At 39.7% G+C, this 26,253-nt stretch overlaps 3 protein-coding genes across 3 annotated transcripts; all 3 read left to right on the plus strand.

The window, feature by feature from the left end:
• Nucleotides 1–473: 473 nt before the first annotated feature.
• Nucleotides 474–8,413, plus strand: aup1 (AUP1 lipid droplet regulating VLDL assembly factor). Its single transcript, XM_029441396.1, has 12 exons — nt 474–790; nt 1,757–1,894; nt 2,488–2,638; nt 2,878–3,065; nt 3,846–3,918; nt 5,035–5,108; nt 5,521–5,587; nt 5,822–5,924; nt 6,035–6,172; nt 6,331–6,470; nt 6,728–6,816; nt 7,997–8,413. The coding sequence occupies exons 1-12, from the start codon at nt 750–752 to the stop codon at nt 8,040–8,042; spliced, it is 1,248 nt and encodes a 415-aa protein (XP_029297256.1). The 5' UTR covers nt 474–749; the 3' UTR covers nt 8,043–8,413.
• A 694-nt stretch (nt 8,414–9,107) lies between these two features.
• fnta (farnesyltransferase, CAAX box, subunit alpha) lies at nt 9,108–15,398 on the plus strand. The gene is made up of 9 exons (XM_029441397.1): nt 9,108–9,410; nt 9,910–9,995; nt 10,200–10,314; nt 10,502–10,606; nt 11,165–11,291; nt 11,536–11,684; nt 11,796–11,858; nt 13,179–13,371; nt 13,997–15,398. Exons 1-9 carry the CDS (start codon nt 9,283–9,285, stop codon nt 14,201–14,203), a joined length of 1,173 nt encoding a protein of 390 aa, XP_029297257.1. The 5' UTR covers nt 9,108–9,282; the 3' UTR covers nt 14,204–15,398.
• An 8,158-nt stretch (nt 15,399–23,556) lies between these two features.
• Nucleotides 23,557–25,234, plus strand: tmem271 (transmembrane protein 271). The gene has a single exon (XM_029441707.1). The coding sequence runs from the start codon at nt 24,087–24,089 to the stop codon at nt 24,870–24,872; it is 786 nt and encodes a 261-aa protein (XP_029297567.1). The 5' UTR covers nt 23,557–24,086; the 3' UTR covers nt 24,873–25,234.
• Nucleotides 25,235–26,253: the final 1,019 nt, after the last annotated feature.

Genomic DNA, 26,253 nt, shown 5'->3' on the forward strand with positions numbered 1-26,253 from the left:
ATGTATTGGTATAACCCAATATCACAAATTACACATTTGTCTCAGTGTGCTTTACAGATTGTACAGGTTACAACACCCTCTGTCCTTAGACCCTCGCATTGCACAAGGAAAAACTTCCGAAAAGAAACCCCATAATTAAAGGGGAAAAATGGAAGAAACCTCAGGGAGAGCAACTGTGGAGGGATCCCTCTCCCAGGACGGACAGACGTGTAGTAGATGTCGTGTGTACAGGATAAACAACATACTCTTTTTAATCATGGACATGCATATAATTCTGATCAAAAGTATAAAAATATAACATCATACATAGTAATGCGTATGGTACTTTAATCAAGGTATAAAAGTACAAAAATATACATACATAGTAAAGTGTATGTCACATGGATCAAGATATAAAAGTACATCAACATACATGGTGATGTGTTCAGTACATAAATCAAAGTATAAAAGTGCATGCTTTTATTCTGGAGGATTTGGCCGGAACAGGAAGTGTTGCTGTTACTGCTAGCTAACTACAGGCGCTAGCGATGCTAGCATCGCGGACAGAAATATTTTTGCTAAGCTAACATTTTAAACTTGCAGAAATAGGCTGCTTGAATCTCGCTAGCTCATCGGGGAACCTTAGCTTAGCTGCCATTTTAGCCCCCCGTGCGACAATATAGCTGTCGTAAACGTTATGACTAATTCATTTTTAGGGATCAGGTTGTATTCTTAGCATTAGCCTCTGAGCAAAGGTCTGACTAGCAGACATGGAGAATCGGGGGATTGAAGACATGTTTGACTTTCGTCGGTAAGTCAGCTAACTGCAGCTAGCAAATGTAAGCTGTTAACCTTCAGCTAACGCTAATTAGCCACAGCTGCACTGGTGTTACTGTATTTCTTTAAAACGCAGGATAAGACCGTAACGTTATAACGTTATCGCTGGTGAAATGTATCGTGTGTTAGCTAACATTAACAAATGTTGCCGTTAGCTTCCAAGTCCAAACAAAAGGATATCACACATTTTTTAAAACCTGCATCTAGTAAACTAATCTAGCTGTGTTGATGACGTTAACATTTTTATTGATAACGTTTGTTATGCAACCTTGTGCAATCCTCATTTCAGTATACACATCGCCATTAACTAACATTAAATGCGCCACGTAACGTTATTTAGCATAACCTTACATGGTTGTCGAAGTTGACTTCCTAAAATGACTCTCCATAGCGGAGTGAAGTTTTCTTCTTGACTTTAACTTCCTAAGCGGACTCAGTAGGCTGAGATAATGTTGTACCTCTATGTGGAACGAACAGCTTTTAACATTAACATAACCTCAGATTTGAAAAGTGTATGTTGTGCTTCGACTATCTACTACAAAAACATCTTTCACATTAATGCAGATGGGACGTGAGGCCAGTAGGTGCACCAGTACAGATTATGGTGTCGGATTTCAGGCCACAATGGGACTAGTTTAATATAAAGCATCCCAGATGTTTTCTCATGCACCTAACCGACAAGACAATCACGTAGAGACACGTGTAAATTTTCTCATAAATGCAACAATAAATGGGTATCCTTCAGCAGTGGATATTGCTCTAAATGTGAGAGAAATGTTAAAATTCATAATTTAGCGTAATGCTCTAATAGTAGTTAGAGTAGTAGTTGTTTACCAGGAACAACATATAGTATTTGAGTTAATGCAGTCTACATAATTAGTTAGTTTTTTGCTTCCTGTATACTACTGCATTTAAACATGTTGGCAACTTCTTTGTACAGGTTTCCAAAAGATGCAATTGTGCTCCTGCTCCTGCTGATTTACTTTCCAGTTGGCATCTGTTTGATGTTAATACGGATTTTCATTGGTGTTCACGTGTTCTTGGTCAGCTGTGCACTTCCAGAGAGTTTTGTTAGAAGGCAAGTATTTTAAAGTATCCGTTTTTTTCCTATGGCCACATTTTACTTTCAGCAGTAGTTATAGTTGTGGCAGACGTAGCTGTTGTAGCAATTGTCTTCAATGATAATCTTATTCTATTATAAAAGTGTGTATCAATGATGATTGAGGTTGTAGGAAAAAAAAAATATATATATATATATTTTAAAAACAGTGGCAGTTAATGCTAATAAACACTATATAATGCTTTCTGTGTAATTTATTCAAATAATTGTGGCCTAGCTGCCTCTCATAGCTATAATGACTGCATTAATCACAGCCACCCCATGAAATACCATTAAGATGGTAGCTGCTCAATTAACTTTTGTATGGTATGTAACTCTGTTACATTGTAACCTTGTAAATGAGACCTGGCTCTCAGTCATTTCAATATTTAATTAAAGGTGATTAATATAGGATTGAAGAACCATAACATGTAAATACACAACACATGTACATGACCTGGATGTTGCTGTAAGAGCAGTGAGGAACTATATGTTATTGAGAACGGCTCAATACATGTTGAGAAGATAAATGCCTCCTATTTCATCCACCTTTTATTTCTTTGTTCACTCAGATTTATTGTCAGGATTATGTGCTCAGTCCTGGGGATGCACGTGAGACAGAAAAACCCTCGCTCCAGAGACAAAAACACCAAGCTGTACATATGCAACCACGTGACAGAGTTCGACCACAACGTGATCAACCTTCTGACCCCCTGCCATACTGTGAGTGTTTGACTTTTAAATGTGCTAAACCGTGTTTTATACTGTGTGTTTAAAACATTTCAACCATCTCAGTGGTAAGAATGCTAAAATGCCAGTTTGCACCGGTCGGTGCGCTCCAGAGTTTCAATGCATATCCATCCCATATTGGACTTATTTCAGACTTGTTTCAGTCCAAATGATTGTATTTTACTGTTAAATGCAGTGTTAGGTGAGCTTGTCCGTCTCTTTCTGCTCGTTAGTCCCAGCTAGAGGGCTCCACAGGCTTTGTGTGTTGGGCCAGAGGCTTCATGGAAATCCATTCAGCATCTGGCCAGGGAGCACTAGGAGAGTCTCTCCAGAGGTACTGCTCCACTGAAGGCACCCCGCCTTTGCTCCTGTTTCCCGAAGAGGACACCACAAACGGCCGTGCTGGCCTGCTGAAGTTCAGGTTAGTGCTAATGTTTCTGCTGCAGGATCCATCTACTCAATGTTTGATTCCTGTCACGGAGGACGACAAAGTTATTATTTGTGAGTGGGAACTGGTTTATGCAATGCGAGCAGAAAGTATGACCGACTGAGAAAATGTAACGTTTTTCCTGCAAATTCTACTTTTAGCTTTCTGGTTTCTGGTTTTGTATAGTCCTCCATATTTACCAACAATAATTAAAGCAGCCCTACAGCACAGTCGTAACTGCTTGGGATCTATCAGTATCTGCACATGGACACAATGTTCTAGCCTCACAGTTTAGTTGTAGATTGATTTAATCAAGCAAGCCACAAAATTATCATTCCTCTTCCATGGCACATAGATTAATTACTTTGCCGGTTGTTTCTCCTCACTAATTTCCCTCTAGAGTTCTATGTGCAGGTTGGTATAAGGAAGGGAAAACATCTGCAGACTTGTTTCATTTCCATTGTTAATTTGAGGAACTCGGCACCAAGTGAACTATATCTTCAGCGGAAGCTTCCTGGAGATTACAAATTAATTTAATGAATTAAGTTTTCATTATTATTCAACCTTTATTTAACTAGTTATGTCCCATTGAGATTAGAAATGTTTACTGACTTGTTGCCTCATGATTCTGTTACTTTATGAATATTTTCAAATGAAAGATTTTCAAACTGTTCAAAATTATTTTTCTCTTGAGTGGAAAAAGCCAGATTTTATTTATCTTGTTCATTCACAGCTTCACCAACTAACCTGCTGAATATATTTCCTTCCTCTCAGTTCCTGGCCTTTCTCACTGACCGACTCCATTCAGCCTGTGGCCTTACGAGTGACCAGACCATTGATTGCTTTGGTAATGCCATTTGAAAATAGAGTGCAGCGATAAGATATACAAATAAGATCTGATTATTGTGTAGTTATAGAATTCACTGTCTTGGATTTTGAATGCTGTCTAGAATATGAATGTTGCACAACCAGTATATGGAGGAGATGCTTTCTTAATGTTGTTGGTAATGACATATAAACCGTGTAACGTGACCCTAACGAGACACGGAAATGCAAAATGCTACAGAGAAGAAGTAAAGAAATAATGCATTTCATATACAATTCCCTGCTGTGGGAAATCATTGCAAAATGAGTGAACTTTCCTGGACGTAACAGCCAGATGGATTAGTGTGGGCTGCTTAAATCTAATCCAGTCATCTCAGTACTGAGAGTAGATGTGTCTTGTGTGGCTGTGTGCAGTAGTGGGTGAAGATATTTTGAAATGGCTGCAGGATTGTTCCGGTCACCAGGACATTGTGCCACAGCTAATGTCCAAATCCTCTATGTGACTGTTTGTAGATGCATACTTAAACATTTTCAAATATCTTACAGGATATACCTATGGTTTAAGAAAATATTAGTAACATGAACAGCTCTTCTAAATCCAAAAACTAGAGTGCTAAAACTCAAATATGTGACTTTATCAAGATTCAAGTCTGGAACTGCTCCATGAACGGGGACGATGTTAGAGATGAGAGGGGGATGTTCGGAGTATATGGGGACAGTTTCAGTTTCATAACTGAGAACACGAAAACAAAATAAAAACTTATTTGTGTATAAAAAAAGGAAAAGGAACATTCTGTGGGTCTCCCATTCATTGTCTATGGAGCAGGTCCACACGTCATACTTGATGACATCACAAGTTTGAGACTTGCGTTTCTGGCTTTGAGAGGAGAGAATAACTCGTGTTCACATTTATTGATTGAACTTTCCTATGGAAACAACATTGTTCTTCTTAATTTAGGTGATGTTGTGTTTTAAATGCAGGTCCTGTCATAGTAATGTAATATATATATATATATATATATATATATATATATATATATATATATATATATATATATATATATATATATATATAGACACACACACACACACACACACACGGTGTGATTGACGTCATTTTTATTTGGTCTGTTCACAGAGCACACCTGAGTCGAGCTGGCTGAAGGAGCTCTTATGGACATTTTTTGCTCCATGTACAGTGTATCATGTAAGGTACTAAATAATTTCTATCATTATTTCTATCCTGCAATTGCTTTTTAAAGGGGAATCCTGATGTTCTGCAGCCCAATACTCAATGGATCAATAATAATCCAATAGTTTGTTTTTCTTGTAAACTGAGGTGGTTTTGTGAAGTGTGAGTTATATAAACTAGATCCACTCACTGAGTAGAAAAAGACAACATGTGATAAACACCTGGCTACGGCACAACTGCCAAGCCCATCTTCTCTGCCCAGTAATGAGCAAGAGTTTTAAATGGTTTGAAAACTAAATTACTTTCGGAAGTCATTTTTATTTATTTTTATGCTTGTGAGTTTCAAATTGATTTTTCATTTCTCACATTTCTGTCGCCATAATCGTTTTTATACTTCACATGTTGCTTTTTTGTTTTTCATTTTCATCCTAGTTGGCTCCCACCAGTATCCAGACAAGATGGCGAGTCCATGCAGGAGTTTGCCAACAAAGTCCAGGAGGTAAACCAATGTCTGCCGGTCGAGTGGTTTCATAAAGAGTTCGATTTGTAACGGGATAAACAAAGTTTTAAATGTTATCCAATTTCCTGACCCCAGACCCAGGTCTCATTAGTAAACTTTAAGGAGCGTGCGATAGTGAGACAAAATATAGACGGCACAATATTATTAGATTATCTTTCTAGTTTGCCTTTGTGCTGTAGACTAAAGACGAGACTTGTGCGTCTTTTATTGCAGCTCCTAGCCGGTGAACTTGGCTTGGTCTCCACCAAGATCACTAAAGCTGATAAAGCGGAGCACATCAAACGGAAAATGCACGCTGTACCACAAACATCCACAAGTAAGTCAATTACATAAACACACAATACACGTGATTCTCCACATTTAAGGATCATGCTGGGTGCTTTTTAGTTTTTGGAGGTTTGTGAATTAAAAATGTTCTTCCCCTAGGTGTCAGACCCGGCTCTATCGGCCTTGGATTCATGGTCCAGAGTTTGGGTACAGATGATCATAGGATTGCTAAGATGGCCCAACAGGTGAAGGACGTGTTGCCTCATGTCCCACTCAATGTCATCGCAAAGGACTTAGGTTGGGCCCCGATTACAGTGCATGTTCACATTTTGACTCCATTGGAATTTATTGTTAACTCTGCTCTATCCATTCCTCCACTTTGTACCACATCGTTTCAAATGCTTGTAAAGGGTTTAAATGACTTCGCACTATGTTGTCTCTTTGATTGTGTACAGCGAAAACCAATTGTGTCGACACCACCATAACAAATCTGCTGGAGAACAAGGAGGAAAGTCCGATGGAAGCAACCGGGACGTCGACGTTTGATTCTTCTATGAACAACTCGTATTCCTCTGACTCGGCTCCCACCATAAAGGTTTGATGAGTCAACATGCTGCTGTGTCTGAGCCCTCTGACTGGGGAATTTATCATTTAGATGTAAACATATGAAGTTCATATTACTGGGGAATTATAAGTTGCCAAGAAACAATTAATTAAATATTGAAAATGTTAGAAGAGCTACTTTATCTTGTGCAAGACTGGTTGATTTTATTTGTCTTCAGATGCAATCCATCCAGCTGTTTTTTTACTAAATTAAATAATAATAATAATAAATTTTCTTTTTGTCCACAGCCTGCTGCCAAATGTTTTGGGAGATCACCCAATGACAGACATTTGTCTCTCCAAGAGAGAAAAGAAGCGCTGTATAATTTTGCTAGAAGGTGAGATTTTCCTTCCATCAGCAACGTCTCATCGTTACGTCATACGAGAGAATATTGTATTATGTGCAAGAGGAGCAGACTGTTAATATTGCAGCAGCAATGTCAGAAAGGTCAGCTAGACATGGTGGAATATAATCTTCCATTAGTCTCAACTATTGTTTTAATCAAATATTTCTGAACTTAATAAAATTGTCTGTTCAGTTGACGGTAATACGACACCTGAGAGTAAAGCCAAAGCTGCTTCATTATGCACAACATCTTGCAAGTGCACAGTTTTCCATTATTCATCTGGTTTGAGATTTACTATTAAATCATTCCTAGGGTCACGACTATCGCTCAATACAGATTCTACATAGTGTTAAATCTGCCCCAGACAAAGTCTTATGTAAAAATGCACCTGTCCTCAATCATTCAGACCCTACACATTTGTTTTGAAACGGCAGTAAAGGAGAAAGCGTTGATAGAAAAGTGGATCGACCAACATGAGACCTTCGAACTGTCTTGTCTGTGGCATAAAACATTGCGTCAGTAGTGTGCCGGTCACCTGATCCCTACTCCGGGTAGTGAAGTTAAAGGTTTTTCAGATGCGTCATCCCATTGTGACACCATTAAGCTCGGCCCTGATACTCTTGGAGCTAAAAGGAGTGAATGTTGGACTTTACATTTGTAATGTTGCTCTGTAACTGCTGCATGTGTACGTAAGCATTTTTATGTTAGCACATTTGCCACAACAAGCTTTTTGAGTTTTAAATGTTAACAGTTTGTAGCCTAAAAAAAAGATCATGTCTGCTTTAACTCCAGCTTGAAAAAGTTAAGTACATAAACAATACTCTCATCGGGTCTCGGTGTTCCAGGGATACTAACAGCATTCATGTTCAAGTCTTGGGCACACTATACCTCTGGGACAAAAATAATTCAGATGAACTGCATATTGTAGGTGAAACCCCCTTTAAGGTGTGGCAGATTAGTTTTACCAGACAGTTTAACCATAAGGGGCTGCATTGATTTTAATTTGGTCCAGAAAGGCACTGACGGGACCCGGTATATTGAAGCAGTTGGAAAAGTGGTGTGCGTGTGTGTCACATTAACCATCTATACCAGGCATGTGTGATTAATTCTTAACAGATTATAACTCTAAAGTAAAATAAACAGACTGTTTTATCTGTTTGCTCTCGTCTAGGCGCTACATGGAAAAACACGGATTGGATCAAGAAGACAGTCACTGAACACGCTTTTAGGTCAAGCATCATTGAAAACATGTCTGAGAGAAGCATATTCAACTTGCATAGCTGTCTAATTTGAATGGTGATTTTATATTCTGTAAACAGGTACTGTTGCAAAACAGATTTTGTTAATTGCAAATAAAGGTGACGCGTATTCAGAACATGTTACGTTGATGGAATGGTGATTATGCATGTTTAATTCTTCATTCTGGCTGATACATAATTTTGATAACAATTTGTATTACGATCCACTGACTGTGAATCATCTATTTATTTTTATAATGTCCAGAGTCGTTGATGAAAATAAAGTTCAGCTTGACCTTAAGAAATTTGTCACTGATGGTGTTTCGATTAAACGTTGACTCAAAAGCCCACAGCTTGACTTGAAATTATTACGTTTTAATGTTGATTGAATATAATTTGTATTTTGAATATTTCATTTAAATACATTTAAGGACTACTGACCTATTGCTTCATATTTTCTAATGCATGTCTGCTTTTCTGCTAAATCTAAGACAACCACATTCTGCCATAAGAGGGAGCCACAGAGTTATAGTGTCACAGGCTCAGATTTAGTCCTGGGTACAGATCAATGGCAAACAACCCAAAGTTGTCCAAGAATAGAGACTGGTGGGTAACAGTGATTCATGGAATATGAGTGTAATAAGTGATGTGTACATGAGCAAAAGTGAAGGTGCAAGTTGAAAATTGTTGAATATTAAAATGTTCACAAATGTATAACAATGTTTGAGACTGACTTGAATGTGATGCAGTGTGAACGGATGTTGATCTGCAGATCGCCATGTCGATGCCATTTGACAGCTGGTAAAGACAAGATGAAATAAAAACGTTGTAGTGATTGGCCTACATCCATAATTAATCCTGTATAGTGTTAATAAAGTTATGCCTCCAGATATTTCCCTATATAACCCAAGATAAACATTTGTGGCGACTCTTGCATCCTATCTGGGAAGCTTTGGAAGTGGTGGCAACTTCCCTGTTCCTTAAACGTCTCATCTCGGCAGCCCGTGTGTCAGAGGAAATGTTAGGGCCGATGTTACCTCCATGTTTAACACCTGCTGGCTCTGCAAATGAACCATATTTTAATGACTTATCAAACAGCGATTTTTGGTTTGAAATGAATATTTCCCGCTGCACGTTAAGGCAACCTTCCGCTAAACCGGATATTGCGTCTTCTTTCTTCCTCCCAGACTACAGACGCGATTAAGCTACAAAGTTAGCGATGTCAGGTGTCGAGGACATTTCAAATGAGTCGGTAGAGTTTAAAGAAGACAAAGAGTTTGATGTAGAGGCAGAGGACCACCTCGAGGATGATTATTTTCTTGACCCGACTCGATATATGTTTTACAGGTGTGTATAAGGTTATCATTTTATTAAATGTTCGGGTGGCTAGCTTGATAGCTGCTCTAACGGTAACCACTTCTATTAACTTTACTTTAACACGATAATGTTTGATAACTTGTAGTTGAATGTCCGTTTCATGCGTTTCGTTATTGTTTACCATAATAAGGTTACCATCAGTGTCCTTGGATTCAACAACAAACCTTAAACAATCCGCCTAATTATTGAACTGGGGTTGTGCTAATTGACTGGGTCTTACTGTAAGTTCACCACACCCCTGCGATGTAGCAACAATGAAGAATCATACGTTACCAGAGGCAGACATGAACTGTGCTGCCGCAACAATACAAATACGTTCATCATAGTTATTTCACTATTCATTTACATTTGCAGTGTGTCTGTTTAACAAAGTAGTAGGCACTGTAAGAAGTGCTAGCTACATTAGCTTCCTTCAGGCAGAATCTTAGGTTACAGCCATGAAATCCACCCCCGTGTTTCTGTGTTTCAGAGACAGAAAGGAGTGGGCTGATCTGCAGCCTGTTCCTCAGGATGATGGACCAAATCCTGTAGTGAAGATCGCCTACTCTGACAAGTGTAAGATTGTTAGTAAGAGATGGGAGTCACGTGGAAAGTGATGAGCCCACATCTGTAGATGCCTGAACACTATGATACATTTGTAATAACTTAATGATTGTTACTATAACATTACTATAGTACACCAGACATTAGACCAAACAAACATTTAGCAGCAGTTTAAGTCAGGACGTTGTTGATGTTTCTGTTGATTTCGTCCAACAGTCTCAGATGTGTATGACTATTTCCGTGCACTCCTGAAGAATGATGAAAAAAGCGACCGGGCTTTCGCCTTGACAGCAGAAGCCATTGAGCTGAATGCTGCCAATTACACAGTTTGGTAAGCATGCTGCATGTTTGGAATCTGGAAAAACAGAGATGCTGTTTGAAAATAATTCTATACACCATGATTTTAACCTTTCCTGACTGAACAAAGAGGTCACGGTCTCCTGAGTTGTCAAGTAGTCAGTTAATTTGTACAAATAAATAGTAGGAATATTGACAGTTCCTGGGTTTGGGTTTGTCAGGCACTACAGGCGAGTTCTGCTACAAGCCCTATCAAAGGACCTGAGGGAGGAGATGAAGTACATTACTGCCATCATCGAGGAGCAACCCAAAAACTACCAAGTGTGGTGAGTGCTGGCAAACTCATTCCAGGTCAAATGTTTATGGAGCAGTTGTTGAATATTGCCACATTACTGAAGAGATAAGAAGCATTTCCAAAATGATTGTATTCTAATGTTTTCATTGACTGGAAAGTGCTGCAGGGATGATGTGTTTTTGAAGGCCAACACGTTAACTTCTTCCTAGTTCCCGACACAGAAAGACAATGGGCATTTAATTATTGCAGAAAATAAGCTCTGTGGCAAACAAATGTTAACGATACATACATGCTTTGTTAACAAATTAAAATAAGTTTTGATGAGTAAATGCAATCACCAGAAGTAACAAGCTAACGTTAGGCTATAAACAAACTACATTACGGCAGCATGACTTGCGTCACCACCACTAAGCTAACTGCCTTTTTTAAGACATGTAAAAGATTAAACATTCCCAGGGTATTTACTGTATTTTATGTCGTAGAACAAGACATGAAACTAACCAAAAACGTATTGACTTGGAGACGAGAAGTTTACAAATGCTGACTCATTGCAGCACTCTAACACTAGTTTTCTAAACTCCTCCTCCAGGCATCACAGACGTATGGTGGTGGAGTGGTTGAATGACCCCTCGGAGGAATTAGAGTTCATTGCTGACATTCTCAGCCAAGATGCAAAGAATTACCACGCCTGGCAGCACAGACAGTGGGTCATCCAGGTAGGTGTTGGAGCTCTTAGCAGAGTTTGGCTAAAAGAATGAGGGCAGAGATCCAGTTTTCTGCCCACAGTCAGCCACTCTGCCAGATTGAATCCTTCACTTATTAATTTGGTTGTTTGTTGACGTGTTTTTTGAGTCCCTCTGTGGACAGTATGTGTCTCGTGCATCGCAGGGCCACCACTGAAAGCACTACATGATTACATCTACAAGTGGATTGCCAACATTTGTCTTAATCAATCTGCAGGAGTACAAACTGTGGGACAGTGAGCTGGAGTTTGTGGAGAATCTTCTGGAAGAAGATGTGAGGAATAACTCTGCATGGAACCAGAGGCATTTTGTAATTTCTCACACTACAGGCTTCTCTGATCCAGCTATAGTGGAGAGAGAGATTCAGTAAGTACTTCACACTATAAGTAGCTTCATTTAAAGTCGGTCCTTGTTTCTCTTTCAGCGGTTGCATTAAGTTTTCTGTGCATTTGACTGATTTCCCTCTCCTTGTGTAAGGTATTGCCTGACCCAGATCAAGAAGGCGCCACACAATGAGAGCGCTTGGAACTATTTGAAAGGGTAATTATTTTCTAAATCCCAGTTATTTTCTTGCATGTGCTCTGACTGAACGAGACTTCCTTTAGGACAGGGGTCGGGAACCTATGGCTCTTTCGATAACGCAATATGGCTCGCAGACAATTTTGAGCTGACATTTAACATGATTAACAAGTAATACATAATTATATTGTGTCATTTTAAAGTAAAACATTTAGCAGCAGATTTGTTTTTAGTTCTCCCCTCTCTTTCCTCCGCTCTGTCTCTGACTGTAGGTGAAGGTGTGTTCACACGTGTGTGCGTAGGGGGCGGAGCCCCGCCCGTCGCGAAACCGAGCAGAGGAGAAACTGCACAAAGCAAGCAGTAGACCGGGGGTGTCAAACTCAATCACAGAGGGCCAACATTAAAAACTGGGACTACGTCGAAGGCTAAACACAGTCCACATGTATTGAACAGGATACACATAAAGTGCAAAAACATATGGAACATATTTAAGTCAACTGCAGACGGGTTGCTGAGCAGTTCAATTTTAATATCTGAGCTGCAAAGTCGGCACATGCTCTCAGTTGATCAGCAGAATGCTGTCGGGAACACAGCGGTGCAGATGTTTGTCAGTGTTTGGAAACACGTAGTGACCAAAGTTTCCTTCTGCATCATGAGTCTCCCACATGCAGCTCGGCATCACACATGTCTGTGATCACACGGCCCTGAAGCTGCAGGTTTAACAGTGAGATGCTTCGTTATGTCACACACACAGTCCGGCTCACATCGTCCCAGAGATCTGTGGTGTGTTTCCCTTTGCTTTCCAAAAACTTTCATTTCATTCACACATTTAGATTCTTCCTCAAATGTGTTTCCCCGTGGTTGTGCCATGCATTGATTTCATTACCCTAAACTGGCGGGCCAGTTATGACAGACATATAATATTTTCTCGCTGGTCGGATATAATTGCCTTGAGTTTGACACCCGTGCAGTAAACACTGAAACGTGCACATAAATGAGATAAATAACGTAAGAATTTAGTTTATTTAATAAAAGAGCACGTGTTCAATGAAACACTGATACTGCTATTAGTACTCAGGAGACGTGTTATTCTTAAAAAATGCATGCATAAAGTTACATTCAAATTTATATGGCTCTCAAGGAAATACATAAAAAAATATTTGGCTTTTATGGCTCTCCCAGCCAGAAAGGTTCCCGACCCCTGCTGTAGGAGGTGTGTTATCCCCACGTTTACAATAAATGATATGCTACAGGAGAAAACAACAAGTGGAGACTTATTAAAAATGGAAAAGCTCACTGACAGTATCCCCTCTTTTTTTCTTTTTTTGTCTCTTTCCCAAGGATGCTGCAAGACCAAGGTCTGTCGTCTCCGCCAGGCCTGCTGGAGCGAGTCCTTGAGCTGAAGGACTCTCACTGTTCACCTTATCTTCTTGCGTTTCTGTTTGATTGCTACGAGGACGCCTTGGAGAACAGCAATCAAAAAGAAAATATGGCGGAAGAGGAAGTAAAGGAAACTTTAAGAAAGGCTCTAGAAGTAAGTGCTTTGCTAAAGGACAATACGAAGTTAGAAATAGTCACAACTTTGTGATTATGACTGATTATAGAGTGCTGCCGGAGTGAGTCCTAAAACCCCAAAATGAATCGGCATTGTTGCACCTCCAGTTTGATTTTTTTTTTAATGGGTTTTTGGTTAGCTGTGTGAAATAAAGTATGTGGTTCACACAAGCGTAAGAGATTTTCATGTTTTGTTCTATGACATAACAAATGTCAGGAGATATAAAAGCTTTTATGCGTTTTAAAATTGGCAGATTCCAACAAGTGGCTAAATGAGACGACGGAGCTTGCCGGGGACATTAACGGCTTCGTGCCAAACACGGGGAAACTTGCTTCAAAAATGTATTGATTCATTTTTGAAGATATCTTGCTGAAAAAACGTAACATAAGTATCATAAACTTTAGTTTGCCACAGAGCTCATTTTCTGCAATAATCCAAAAGCATTGGCTTCTAGTTGAGCGATCCAATGCGATGCTAACTTCAGTGTGTTTCATCTCTGCCGATAAGTCTGTGAGAGATCAGGATTATTCTGTTTTAGAAACTGAGCAAAAATTGTTCCATTGTTGTTTTCTGACCGTCTTGTGATTGTTCTCCCCCTTCAAAGATCGGTCAACTTTTGGCACATGAGAAGGACACCATCCGTAAGGAGTACTGGCTGTTTTTGGGACGTTCTTTAAAGAACAAACATGGAGGCCGTGGCACCTCTGATGAAGCTCTGGCTGAACCATCAGTCCCAGTGTCCGGGCAGCGGGAAATGAGCAAGACCACCGTGCCACCAAGTGACTTTGGATCTGAATACATCCGTCGTTAGACACGTACTGATGAACCCTGTCAGAGTGTTGTCATGCACACTTAATTCAATGTAATGTCTTTGAGGGAGGGTAGGTCCACATATTATGTTAATATCAAAGATAACAAAAAAATCTACTATCTAGACATGTTTATCGTATTCCTTTGTTGTGTTTTTTTAGTTTTGTAACAGATATTTTTGAATGAACACTCATTGGGGACTTAAATGCACAATGTGTCATTTCTTGTCGCTAGGGGTGTCTCAATCAAAACAATAATACAAGCCGTAGTTTGGTGGCGTCGTGAAGTAGTGTGGGATCATGGGAGTTGTTGTCTTCACCACTGCTGTTATCGTTGCATTCAGCTTCTCTCGGTTAGGATTCCTTCAGTGTTCATCGTTCAAGAGGTTTTTACAGGGAGCTGAATTATCCTCAGAGGTCTCCTGCTCTACACAAGGAACGGACACGCTGATTAAAGCAGGTTCACGTTTAACATCAGTGTTTCTCCGCCGCTGTTTGGCTGCTGCTAACTTATGATCCAGACGTCCGATGACAAAATCCTTTATCTGGTTATAATGCATAGTAAAAAAAAATACCAAGATCTAAAAAGTGTATGGTGAAAATGTGGCTTGAACCTGGATTAAAGGTGCATTTATGACTTGGCTTCTGGCAGACAACCACAACGCTGACGCACGCTCAAAGGGGACACGTCTCTATTACAGTCGACGAAATGAAACAGCGTTACCTGATTAAAAGTTCAGATTTCTCTGTTTGAAAATTGTTTAGACATTTGGGATAATGTAAGTACACAATTCAACAAAATAAATAATATGGTCGCTTTTAGAAATTTGAATGTGGGAATGTTACATATTGTACCTTTAACTCCAAATAACACTAACTGGAGCACATTGTGCATGTAAAACCTCTAAATCTGGAACATTTCTTGGTAGTTTGGTGACATGTAATTGTGTTTTAATGAAGGGCAGCAGAAGTCACCATGAAGCATAACAATAAAACTCTTTGTATTAACACTGAGTGGTTCGTAACACTATTTATCAGTGATAATAAAGCAGGTGAGGAGAAATGCAGTGGTGTGCTGCTGCATTCTGATCATTGAGTCACAACATCACTTCTGCTTCTTCACTTTCTCTGAATGAGCCACTTTGATTTTGTTGTTTGGTCCTCTGAGCTTTGCTGCCAGGAGGAAACTGAACCTATCAGCGAACTCATACGCATACAGCTCATGTATTGACACTCACTCAGACTCATGTCCTGGACTCCCTTGGAGCTAGGAAATGGATTTACTCCACTAGATGCAGCTGTTTCTACTTCTGCTGACACTACAACACTATCCATCCCTCCACTTTCTAACCAAGCAGTGTGTAATTACAGCTTCTCTAAATACTTGATGTTAGAGGAGGACCGCTTGCTTTCTTTGCTTTTCCTCCTCAGTGTGGAGGACACTGATAGTGAGCACGTCATCAGCAGTCATGAGGGCCGTATGACACTGATGTCACGGCAAATGATGGGATTAGTTTAGTCTCACACTTTCTATGAAGACCACATCTATAGTGCATCATGTGCATACATAGAGAATTATAATGCATTGCATTATGCTTTATGACTGCACTTATAAACACATGTTTACACACTGGTGCAGTCATAAAACATTATAGATGTTATTTGTAATGATTTCAGTTTAATTGTAAAACAGCTCCTTGATTATGATTGGCCGAACCCAATGTGGAATACTGTGCCTTGTAAAATCACTAAATCTCGGCCGTCTTCTGCTCTTCACTAGTTCTAAACTAGAAGTTGCTTGATGGGGCTTTTAATCAGTGTTGGAAATGTCAAAAAACATTTGGGGGGCAACTTTTGCCCCTATAATTGGGGCATTTAAACACATTTAAGAGCACAAAATAGTTAATGATATTCTTTGCAAGCCCATGTCTATAATGTAGCATGGACATTTATAATGTGTTATATGAATATACTGCATGTAGTAGTAGTATAGTAAATAGTCATAATGCATGTTAAAGAGATAAGGTAAAATGATTTATAATATATAATGCAGTTATGAAGTGTTATGATACTTGACCTTTTATAAGTCATTATGAAATACAAAATCATGAATATTTATGAGTGCTTATAACTAGAATTATAAAGAGCTATGCGCTGATTATAATACATTGAGAGTATGTTCATGATGCATTATAAACATAGGCGTTAAAGAAAACATTAGCAATGTGGTGTATCACTTTTGTATATCTTAAGGGGCCATTCCTAAAGCAGACACATTTGACTTCTGATTCTCTGCAGGGTTTATTAACGTTGTGGCTCCTTACATGATAATCACTTGTGCTGCAGCACATTCCCTATGTTCATGCATTTTAAAGTAAATGCATGAAAATCCTTTACACTTTACTTTCCACCAACAATGAAACGTTATAATGAAGCATGCATTATTATAGAAGCATCAATATGTACTTCACTTTACTTAAAATGATAACTTACAATAGTGCATGGACTATTATAGCATATGATGTGTGTAGGTGAGTATAAGCAGACCCGCGGTGTCTCACAGAGAGATACCGTAGGTCCTTTCTTCCTGCAGCGGTCAGACCGTACAACCACCACGGCCCCTGGTACACCACCACACCAAGAAAAGTCTATTCCAACACTGTGTGCAATTATCAATGCCATGTGTAATATTCTCTTTTACAATTACACTGTCATGTGCGACTGTACTTATATTATATTACTGTATTTGTACTCTATTTAATTGTGTACTCTCTCCCCGTCGTGGGACAATTAAAGGATTTCTGATTGATTAATGTTTCATAAGCACCATCAGTCAACATCTATAACTAGTCAAGAGCATCCATAAGACTGTTATAATTCATTATAAGTCACATCTGTAATGTGTTCTGTTGATGTAGTGCATCAGAGCGCATATTCTGTGTTTATGAGTGAAGTCATGAAGCATTAGAAATGCATTAACAACACTAAAAGACTTCCCCATGTCATTTAACTGCAACAGTATTGTTGTCTATGTAAATGAGTGTGAAGCTGTGTTGAATTAGAGCTGAAATAACAATCCAGGCTGCCAAGTGAATATAAATGTTGGCCACACTGTTTCAACTTATTAAACAAAACAGATCAGGTACCTGCTGCATCACTGCAAGCAATGTTTGGAAGACAGGGCTCCCGAGTGGGAAGACCCAGACCGAAAAACAAAAAGGGTCCCAGACAGTGTGTAATTAAAATACTAATTAAAACCAGCACCAGTCCAAACAAACCACCCAGATTCCCTTGCAATCTGCAGGCTATGGAAGTTATTAAATACAGGTGAAAGAAGACAGACTGCAGCCAATTGTGTGTCTTCTGTTCGGGTGCACATATGTGCGCCTATCCTTTTAAGATGCACAGACACGGTGGATTAACAGGAGAGCAGTGTATCGCTGTTGAGGCCTGGATCAGATCCAGATTTGATTCTGAGACATCTGCTTCTCTAAATGGTGGAAAAAGCATCTAATCCTGTGGGACTCTGCAGCCTCTGTTCATCATAGAGGCAGCCACGTGTTTATTTTGTAACACTGACACACAGGGGCATAGAAGATGTTCCAGGGGAAATGTTTGCATGAATACTTTATTCTCATAACTCAGGTCAGAAAACAGATGAAATGATGAAGATGAAGGGAACGAGAGAATTCAACGCCCTAATCTTTGTCTCTGGCAATTTAAACATCTGAAATAAAAAGTAATGTCCTGTAAGAAAGGTTTTTATTGTAACCTAGCAATACGCAGAGTAAACTGGAGCTAAAGATGAAAATACAAGAAAACATACACACAAGAAAAATCTAATTAAAAAAGTGTCAAATTCAGTTTAATTAATGTACACTAGATAAATACTGAGCATTTTAAAATCGATGTTAAGCTTTACTAGTTTGACCCTTTTGTGTTTGAACACTAACGTAAAGAGAAGCGCATTGAAATACTTACAGAAATGGTAAACCACGTGTGAGGGTGTGTATGTGTGTGTGTGTGTGTGTGTGTGTGTGTGTGTGCGTGTGTGTATGTGTGTATGTGTGTGTGTGTGTGTAAGTGTGTATATGTGTGCGTATATGTGTGTGTGTGTATGTATGTATGTGTGTGTGTGTGTGTTGTGTGTGTGTGTGTGTGTGTGTGTGTGTGTGTGTGTGTGTGTGTGTGTGTGTCTTTTGTACAATTTACCTCCACCGTCCAGGAGTTTTAGGAAATTATTTAGCCATTAAAAATGTAACATTTCCTTTCTGGCCCCTTTTTTTCAGTTTAGTTTTCATTGATGATTTCAACATTTATAACATATAAAACCTACAGATGAATATGTAGCCAAACAAACAAACCGTGATCCAAAGCAATACAGAAAACAAGAAGAAGAAGTATATGTGTGGGAATTACATTTTTACGGTCGATCTATTCTCTCAGTTTGATCCAATAAATCATTTTGCTTTTCCTTCGTCTTCGTGTCTTTACACAACATTAGTTGGCAATAAGAAAAATATAGAATAACTTCTTTGTGGACTTTTGTTGCATGCCACACCCGTCTCTCGCTCGTCATGTATCTACACTGTTACTCTTTCATAACACAATAATCTTTTATATAAAAATATTTCATGCAGATATTTTTTGTTAACCTCCCACATGTGATTAATATCATAACATCTCTTCCTTCCTAGTAGTGAACCACAGTCATAGTGGGATCATCATCATTATCATCATCATCTTCTTCTTCATCCCAGCACTGATCTGGAAGACAAAGGGGAAATAAATACTTTAATCTATTAATCTTCTTTAAGGCGTAGCAGAACAATCACAATAATGGTGCTGAACGTGTAAGAAATGTACTTAAAGCCTGAAGGATGATTTATAATTGACTGTGTGGGATGTTGAAGGAACAGACTGCTCTCATATTAACTGTTGTTCCTCTTTAGGATTTCATTTTAATTCGTGGATTTAGTCTGTGTGTCTCTTTGTGCCCTTTACTCTTTGGAAAATATAGTTGACCTGAAGTTCTTTGATTAAAAGTTGCTCCATGGAAGCCAATTCAAAATATTTATAGTTGAGCGATGAAGTCAATTATTACATCAAGTAGTGCAAATTAAAATGACTAGGGAAAGAGTTTAAAGGCAAATTGACTTTTGATTGAGATTACGGGGAGAAAGTTCAGTAATTTGCTATAAATGTATTTTAGACACTTGCTGATGAAGAATATGTAACTCTGGATAATGATGGTGGTTAGTTTCAGAACAATAAAGTATTTTGAAGGCTCCTACTGTGTTTTTGTACTGAGCCCAATACTGTACATTACAAAGATTGTTTCCTGCAAACTCTTATTCTGCTAATGGTGAAACAATGTTTCAAAGAGCATTTACTGTAGATAATAACGACACTTACCGCTCCACTTAAGCACTTCCTTTCCTTTTTTCAGCATTAGTCAAAACATAGCTGTACAAGGAAAACCTCCAGATATATTAAGAGATTAAATGAAGAAGAAGCTTACAAAAAAATATGGATTTATTTCACAAAACACCAAAATTATCCCAAAATCTCACTTCAACGTTTCTTTATTAGTTCCCAAGGGTAAAGGTGTTGAACTTAAAGCTTACACTCAAAACACAACAACACATAAAATAAGTTGATATGTCTAACAAGCCAGCACACAGTGGCTTAAATTCAGCAGACACAAACATTAGCGTTTATTTAGTCATGACGTCAATTTACACCTCCACTAACTCCTAACAAAAGAATATCCGGCTGTTTGCTGATAAATTCTCCACTATGTTGATCTGCTAACATTAGTTATACGGATGTCAATGGTTAACCAGTAATCAAGCAAATAATATGTTTCAATTCAGAATCGATTGAATTGATCGGCCTTTATAGAGACCACCATGAACTGAAATCTAAATGAACTGAAACTGAACTGATTGCTAATGTTTTCTGGCTGTATCTGTTTGCAGGTCGGCTGGTGTGCCAGCTACAGGTTGCTGTTTCATTGTGTTTTCGCTGAAAGTGAAGTAGGTCGATGAGAGCAGAAGCTGTGGGCTGGAAAACTAAAACTATTGGCTAAAAAAAAAAGCTAAAAAGCTGCAGAGTTGATGATTGTATAAGGGTCTGTCACGACAAGCAACTCCTTTCACGTTACATTACCATTCGATCCATTGTTAATATAAAACATATTGACTGCTGCAGCTTTAAAAAGGCTCTTTCCCCCTGACCCCCTTGCTTCTTTGTTTATCTGCCTTACAGTCTTGGCTATTTTTGACAGGCCCTGTCCCTCGTCTCATCTTGGACAGACAGCTCCTCCGCCTCTCTATTGATTCCATACAGTTCTGAGGTAAACATAGTTTGTGTCCCTTCCAGCTCCAGCCAGTGGAGAGACTGCTTTAGATTCATTAATATTTATAGGCTAACGCAGGATTTTACAGGCTGATCTGTCACCGCTGTTGTAACTACTGCCATAAAACTGCATCTCTGATGTCGAACAGTCCATTCACAGCGGACTCTTGGCACAGCTGAAGCCCTGAACACACACACTTATTCACACACACACTGTGACTTGTCGTGATTTAAGTTAAAATGCTGCTTTTGAAGGCGAAAATATGATTTTACCACAATGTGAGGACTCTGAATAGGTCGGCTTTATGGTCATGTTTTCCACACACTGCTGTTGCAGACCTGTTTGTGTGCGTGTGGCAATTTGATCTTTTAGGATGGGAATTACTTTCCACTTTAGTAGCAGCATCTTTCAAGTTTGTGACCATGACAGGGAAATTGTCTGTGTTATGGAGGTGAGCAGGGCTCTCCTTGTGCCCTGATGAAAGACATATGCTGTTAACAACTTCTGCTTCATCAAATTTGCCGGACAATTGAATTCAGTAGTTTTCCCTCTGATTTAAATGCATGCTGAGTACCGATGATTGCTCCTACTGTGTGTGTAACTGAAGCCATTTTCTGAGCTAACCGGGTCCAGGTTTATTTGTATAGCTCTTAATCACAGTTACAGTCTCTAAAGGCTTCACAACGCCCACATTATGGAACAACAAATGTGAAAATTGGTTTGAATCTGCTGATCAGCAAAGTGTGGACATTATACAACAGAATATACATACTGTAACAGAAGGCGGTGTTTTTTCTTGCCAAGGCTTGGTGTGTCTGGGTCAGAAGATGTGAGGGGATGGCTTCCAGTCCGTCCTATTGTTGATGGTGATGGTGTTGACATCCTCAGCGCTGCCAAGGGAGCGACACACCCCCGCTGCCAGCCAGCAGGACTGCCAATCAATCAAGCAATCATCAGATCATCAACACATCATTCACTGCACCTTCTCTTATCTGCAAACCTATGCAAAGTAGCAATGACCTAATTAGAGTCCCTCTCTCACACACACACACACTTACTGGCAGCTGTACTGGTACAGTCAATGAGGTGGCTCATTGTGATGAATGGATGGGCGAGGGCTTTCCCTGGTGTAATTCTCTCACTTGCACCCATCAAACGTTCGGTTCATTAATTCAAAAAGTTGAGCCTGTCCTCTGAAAGTTTTCACATTCAGGGTAAATGTATTGGAAACAAATCAAATTCAAACTGCAACAATTTGGCAGCAGGTCACACCATGGGATCATTTTACATACCCTTGAACTTTTCTTAAATGGTTGAGTCTTAAGTTTGGAAACAAATGTTGTGATTTTCTTCACGATGGATTGCTATGGCATTTTGGTAGAACTTTCTATGATGCCCATGTCTATAATACAAGATAAATATACTTATTATGCATCATAATCTGCTTATAGCACTGTATAATCATAGGAATAAGCAATCATCAATATTTATAGTAGTATACATTCATTTAACTTGTATAGAGTTATTGTTATTTTTCACATTATAAAGCACTATAACAGTGATTGTAACACAATATAAAAAGTGACCAGCAATTATAAAATATTATGATACTTGACCTTTTATGTCATTATAAAATGCTTTACAATGTGTTATGATTATTGTTATGAAGCATTATGAACATTTATGAGTGCTTATAACTATAGGATTATAATGCATTATAAATATGGGCGTCAAATGCGTAGTCATTCATGGTCCACAGGATGATTCCTAAAGACTTTGGTGACTCTGTGTCACCGTGAGCTTGACTTGTGTTTCTCAAATGTCCAGATAACTTTATTATGTTAATATAAGAAACCTGCAAAACTAAGGACTTTCCAAACAGTCTCAACTGTTGTGTTTAGTGATAATTAGCAACTGTTGCATATTTACGAGCTAAACAAACTTAGCATGTGACATAGCACTTTGCTTTTAGTTAACAGGTACCACTTTTAGTCGTTAGTTTTAATATGCACTTTGTCCTTATATACTTAAATCAACAATTTATTATATCCGACGTGTTTTATTGATGTATGTTTGTATGTATATATATATATGTGTGTGTGTGTGTGTGTGTGTGTGTGTGTGTGTGTGTGTGTGTGACCATGGTAAACGTGGTAGCTGCTAAACATCAACATGTTAGCTTGTCATTGTGAGCATGTTAGCATGCTGAGGTTAGCACTTAGCTCCTCTGAGCCTCAGTGCAGCCAGCTTGAACTTTATCTGACCATCATGATCCTCTATCCTCTGTCCTATCTGAATCAGCTTCTGTTGAGCATTACAGCATCAACTTCCGATGACTCACGCTGTATGTCCTTATTTGTTTTGGTACTAAAGAGAAGACAACAGTGATCTACCCTGTAACAACTCTGCTTCGTTTTTATTTTTCTCTCTGGTTGTCTGTGGCCCTCACACTCTCCATCACACCAAGGGCATTTGGGCTCTTAATAAACAGTCCTCACCTACACAACTGTTTTAGTAAATCTGAGCTAAATACATCGTAAGAAGAATAGTTTCTCCTGCGTGTATTTTCTGTGAGGTTGGCTGACTGAAAAGCTGCCACCTGGGCCGAGCTGGATGTTTCAGCACCACGGACAGCGCACAGAGCAGCGCTGCTCCATTATTAATGCTTTTGTTGAGGATTTCCAGAAAGATCCACCTGACAAACAACAACCCTTATGAGAAGACTATGCAAGGATGGACATGTATGTAGTATATAATATATAATACTATAGAAATTATAATTAACTAAAACTCAGCTCCCACCTTTTATGTCCAGCAATACAGTTTAGCATTAATTAAATTCAATGAGCTACTGCTCCCTAGCCGATTTTACGACAAGACTAGGAGCTGTAAAGGGGGTGTGAAGAAACTAATGTTCCTGAAAGCCAATGATTTCTGCTCCTGCTGGTGTTTGTTTTCTCGATCACCAACCAAAGGTCGTTTACCCACCTTTTCATTTACCACCACGTCGCTATAAAGTCCCCACGGGGAACATTAGACACATTTAAAGTCCCTGTCGGAGTGTTGCAGCGATTTAAAAGGCCTGCGGGTCATCGGTCATTGGTCCGCAGGACCCTCGAGCCTCTCCGGCTCAAGCAGCCGCCTCCTTCTCTGCCACAAAAACGCCACACACCATTCCATCAGACGATTCGGCGGACTACAGATGAGACTCTCTCTTTAGGAGAAGGAAAAAAGGAAAAACTTTTCCTCAAGAAGAGTCTGATGGGCGGTTAGGTGATCTAGCGTAAAGTGATCATTGTCTGTTTATGGATTATCGATAAGTGCAAAAAAAGGAGGCATTAGTTATTTATATATTCCTGTAAAGCGGTGGGGATGCGAGAGAGACGCCACAGTGGCGAGGATTGCCCGCTCTGAACCGGAGGAGTCACCGGCAGATGATGTCCCAATGTGAGAGTGCTTCCAGAGGAGACGAAGGAGGATGAAGAAGGGGAAAGAGGGCTCGAGAGCGGCAGAGGTGGAATATAATGAAGTTGAGTGGGAAAGGACTGTGCATCGTCTTCACCAGCACCCTCCTCTTCGTGTGCGCCCTGAGCGAAGTTGTCGTTGGATTAAGATGCGTCTCGTTGGGATCTACGGTGAGAGCGCATTTCCACCTCGGCGCCGCGGCAGGGGCTTTCTACTCCGGGCTACTTGTGGGAATCGGGCAAGTGCTGCTGGGCTCCGCGCTGCTCTGTTGCATGAAGAAGCCCGGCTGCAGGAATTTCTTTCTCCTCGGTGTTGTGGTCTTCTTGTTGGGAGTCCTCACCGCCTTCTCCGGCGCGGTGGTGGACGGGGACACGGCTTCTCTGGTGGAGAGGAAATATACCCATTACTGCTTCCACTCTGTGGATGTGAACCCTGCATGCGAGCAGCTGAGGGATTACCAGCGGAGTTTGGTCATCTCCACTGTTCTCAGCACTTTGGAGTGCCTCCTCGGTCTCATCAACCTGGTGGCAATCAAAAGGTACAAAACAGCGCAGTTTTCTAGAAGCCGACAGAGGCAGCGCGCCGGCGCGATCATCTTCAGCGAGGAGCGGGACTGCTCCTCGCAGGATTTCCAGCCGGTGTCTTACATCAATCTGGGTGTTTTTAATGTGTTTGATGAGACAGGTGTTGAAGTGCAGTGCGGGGGGCACCCGTCAATCGAGCTGCCGGGATACTCGCCCACGGACCCGGAGCTCAACCATTGCTTCCCTTTCTCATACCCGCTCCCCAGCGAACTGCCGCCCGCATACGAAGACATTTTCCCCGCTGAGGCATGCAACACATAGCCGCTCTGGAGCAGCCCCCAGCAGCGCTTTTTCCTCTGCTGTGACAATCAATGACTTTGTGCTTAAACAATCTCCTTCTTCCTTTCTTCTTCCAACACACACAACAAAGGCAGTAAGTTACACAGGAGGACAGCAGCAGTGGATTTTAATTAACCTGATTCCTTCTTATTCTGATATTTTCTTACATCTGCCTGGTATTGTACATCACAGTCAGACTATGAACAACAGATCAAAGAGATACAGGCCCAGACAGGGCAGGCAGATCAAGGCCCATAAACGCAACAGCTTGCTAGTATAACAAAAGCAGAGTTTTTGTTTTGAATGTTTGCTGTTAACATTTTTACTTGTGAATAAAAAGTGTATTTAACCTCATCTGTCGTCATGAAGCTGCTGCCAGTATAGCGTTTGGAAATCCTGTTGATAATACGTCATTTCCAACCAACTTTTTCGGATTGTTTTGGGGCTGTGTAGTTGATCAATTTGACCTTTCTATTTTATAATAACCAAGAGCCATGTAGTCGGCTATATAAGCTGTCAGCATGCCATAATATTGACAAAAAAGACTCAAACTTTAAAGGCCACTTTAACCATGATTAATTATTTTGTTTTCATAAAGTCAAAGTCAAAGAAGATACATAGCCGGCCAAAACATTATGGTTTTTAATCCCAAGTGTGGGTCAAGCTCCAAAAACACTGGATGCAACAGGGAAACATATTTAAAAGTCCACTCCCACAGCTTGTCACAGAGGCTTTATGTTATAAATGTATAGTCTTCTAAGCCAAAAGTGAGACAACCCCAAGGACATCATCAGGGTTACTTTTTATTTTCAGTGTTGAGTAATGTGCCAATTATCTTCTAGGTGAATAGATTAATGATTTGATCTCAAAGTCCAAGGTGACGTCTTTAAATGTCTGGTGTTGTCAGTCCACAACCCAAACATATTCCGTTTATTATGATATAAAACAGAGAAGGAAATCTCCATATTTAAGAGTCTGAAAATGTCCTTTTCTGGCATCTTTGCATGAAAGATTACTTTGAATGATTAATTGATTATCAAAATAGTTGGCAAATATCTTTCTGTCAAGTGACTAATCGATTAGTGCCGCGCTGCTTCGAGAGCCACAGGAGACATTTTAAACCTGTTTTCCCAATGTGAGTAGCACATCTCATGAAGAGTAAATTCAACTTTAAAAAGTGTAGAACTGGCGGAGTGTACCTTTAAAGTTCAGTTTTATCTAAATGACACAATATATGAAAGCTTGGCATGTTAGGATTGATGCTGAGAATGACCATGATAATGTGGGAGGAAGCAGAGTTGGAACCTGAATGGACCGTAAACCATCTGCATTAAAGTAGCAGGAGGGGTAATGATACAAAATC

Source organism: Cottoperca gobio, chromosome 10 (assembly GCF_900634415.1).
Source record: "Cottoperca gobio chromosome 10, fCotGob3.1, whole genome shotgun sequence".
Classification (NCBI taxonomy): Eukaryota; Metazoa; Chordata; class Actinopteri; order Perciformes; family Bovichtidae; genus Cottoperca; species Cottoperca gobio.

What these genes read in the sequence shown, in the direction of transcription:
- aup1 (XM_029441396.1), top strand. Translation starts at nt 750, where the DNA reads ATGGAGAATCGGGGGATTGAAGACATGTTTGACTTTCGTCG. An exon ending in TGTCATCGCAAAGGACTTAG is followed by an intron (nt 6,173 to 6,330) that starts GTTGGGCCCCGA and finishes GATTGTGTACAG; the next exon opens with CGAAAACCAATTGTGTCGAC. An exon ending in CTGTATAATTTTGCTAGAAG is followed by an intron (nt 6,817 to 7,996) that starts GTGAGATTTTCC and finishes GCTCTCGTCTAG; the next exon opens with GCGCTACATGGAAAAACACG.
- fnta (XM_029441397.1), top strand. Translation starts at nt 9,283, where the DNA reads ATGTCAGGTGTCGAGGACATTTCAAATGAGTCGGTAGAGTTTAAAGAA. An exon ending in CCCAAAAACTACCAAGTGTG is followed by an intron (nt 10,607 to 11,164) that starts GTGAGTGCTGGC and finishes CTCCTCCTCCAG; the next exon opens with GCATCACAGACGTATGGTGG. An exon ending in GCTTGGAACTATTTGAAAGG is followed by an intron (nt 11,859 to 13,178) that starts GTAATTATTTTC and finishes CTCTTTCCCAAG; the next exon opens with GATGCTGCAAGACCAAGGTC.
- tmem271 (XM_029441707.1), top strand. Translation starts at nt 24,087, where the DNA reads ATGAAGTTGAGTGGGAAAGGACTGTGCATCGTCTTCACCAGCACCCTC.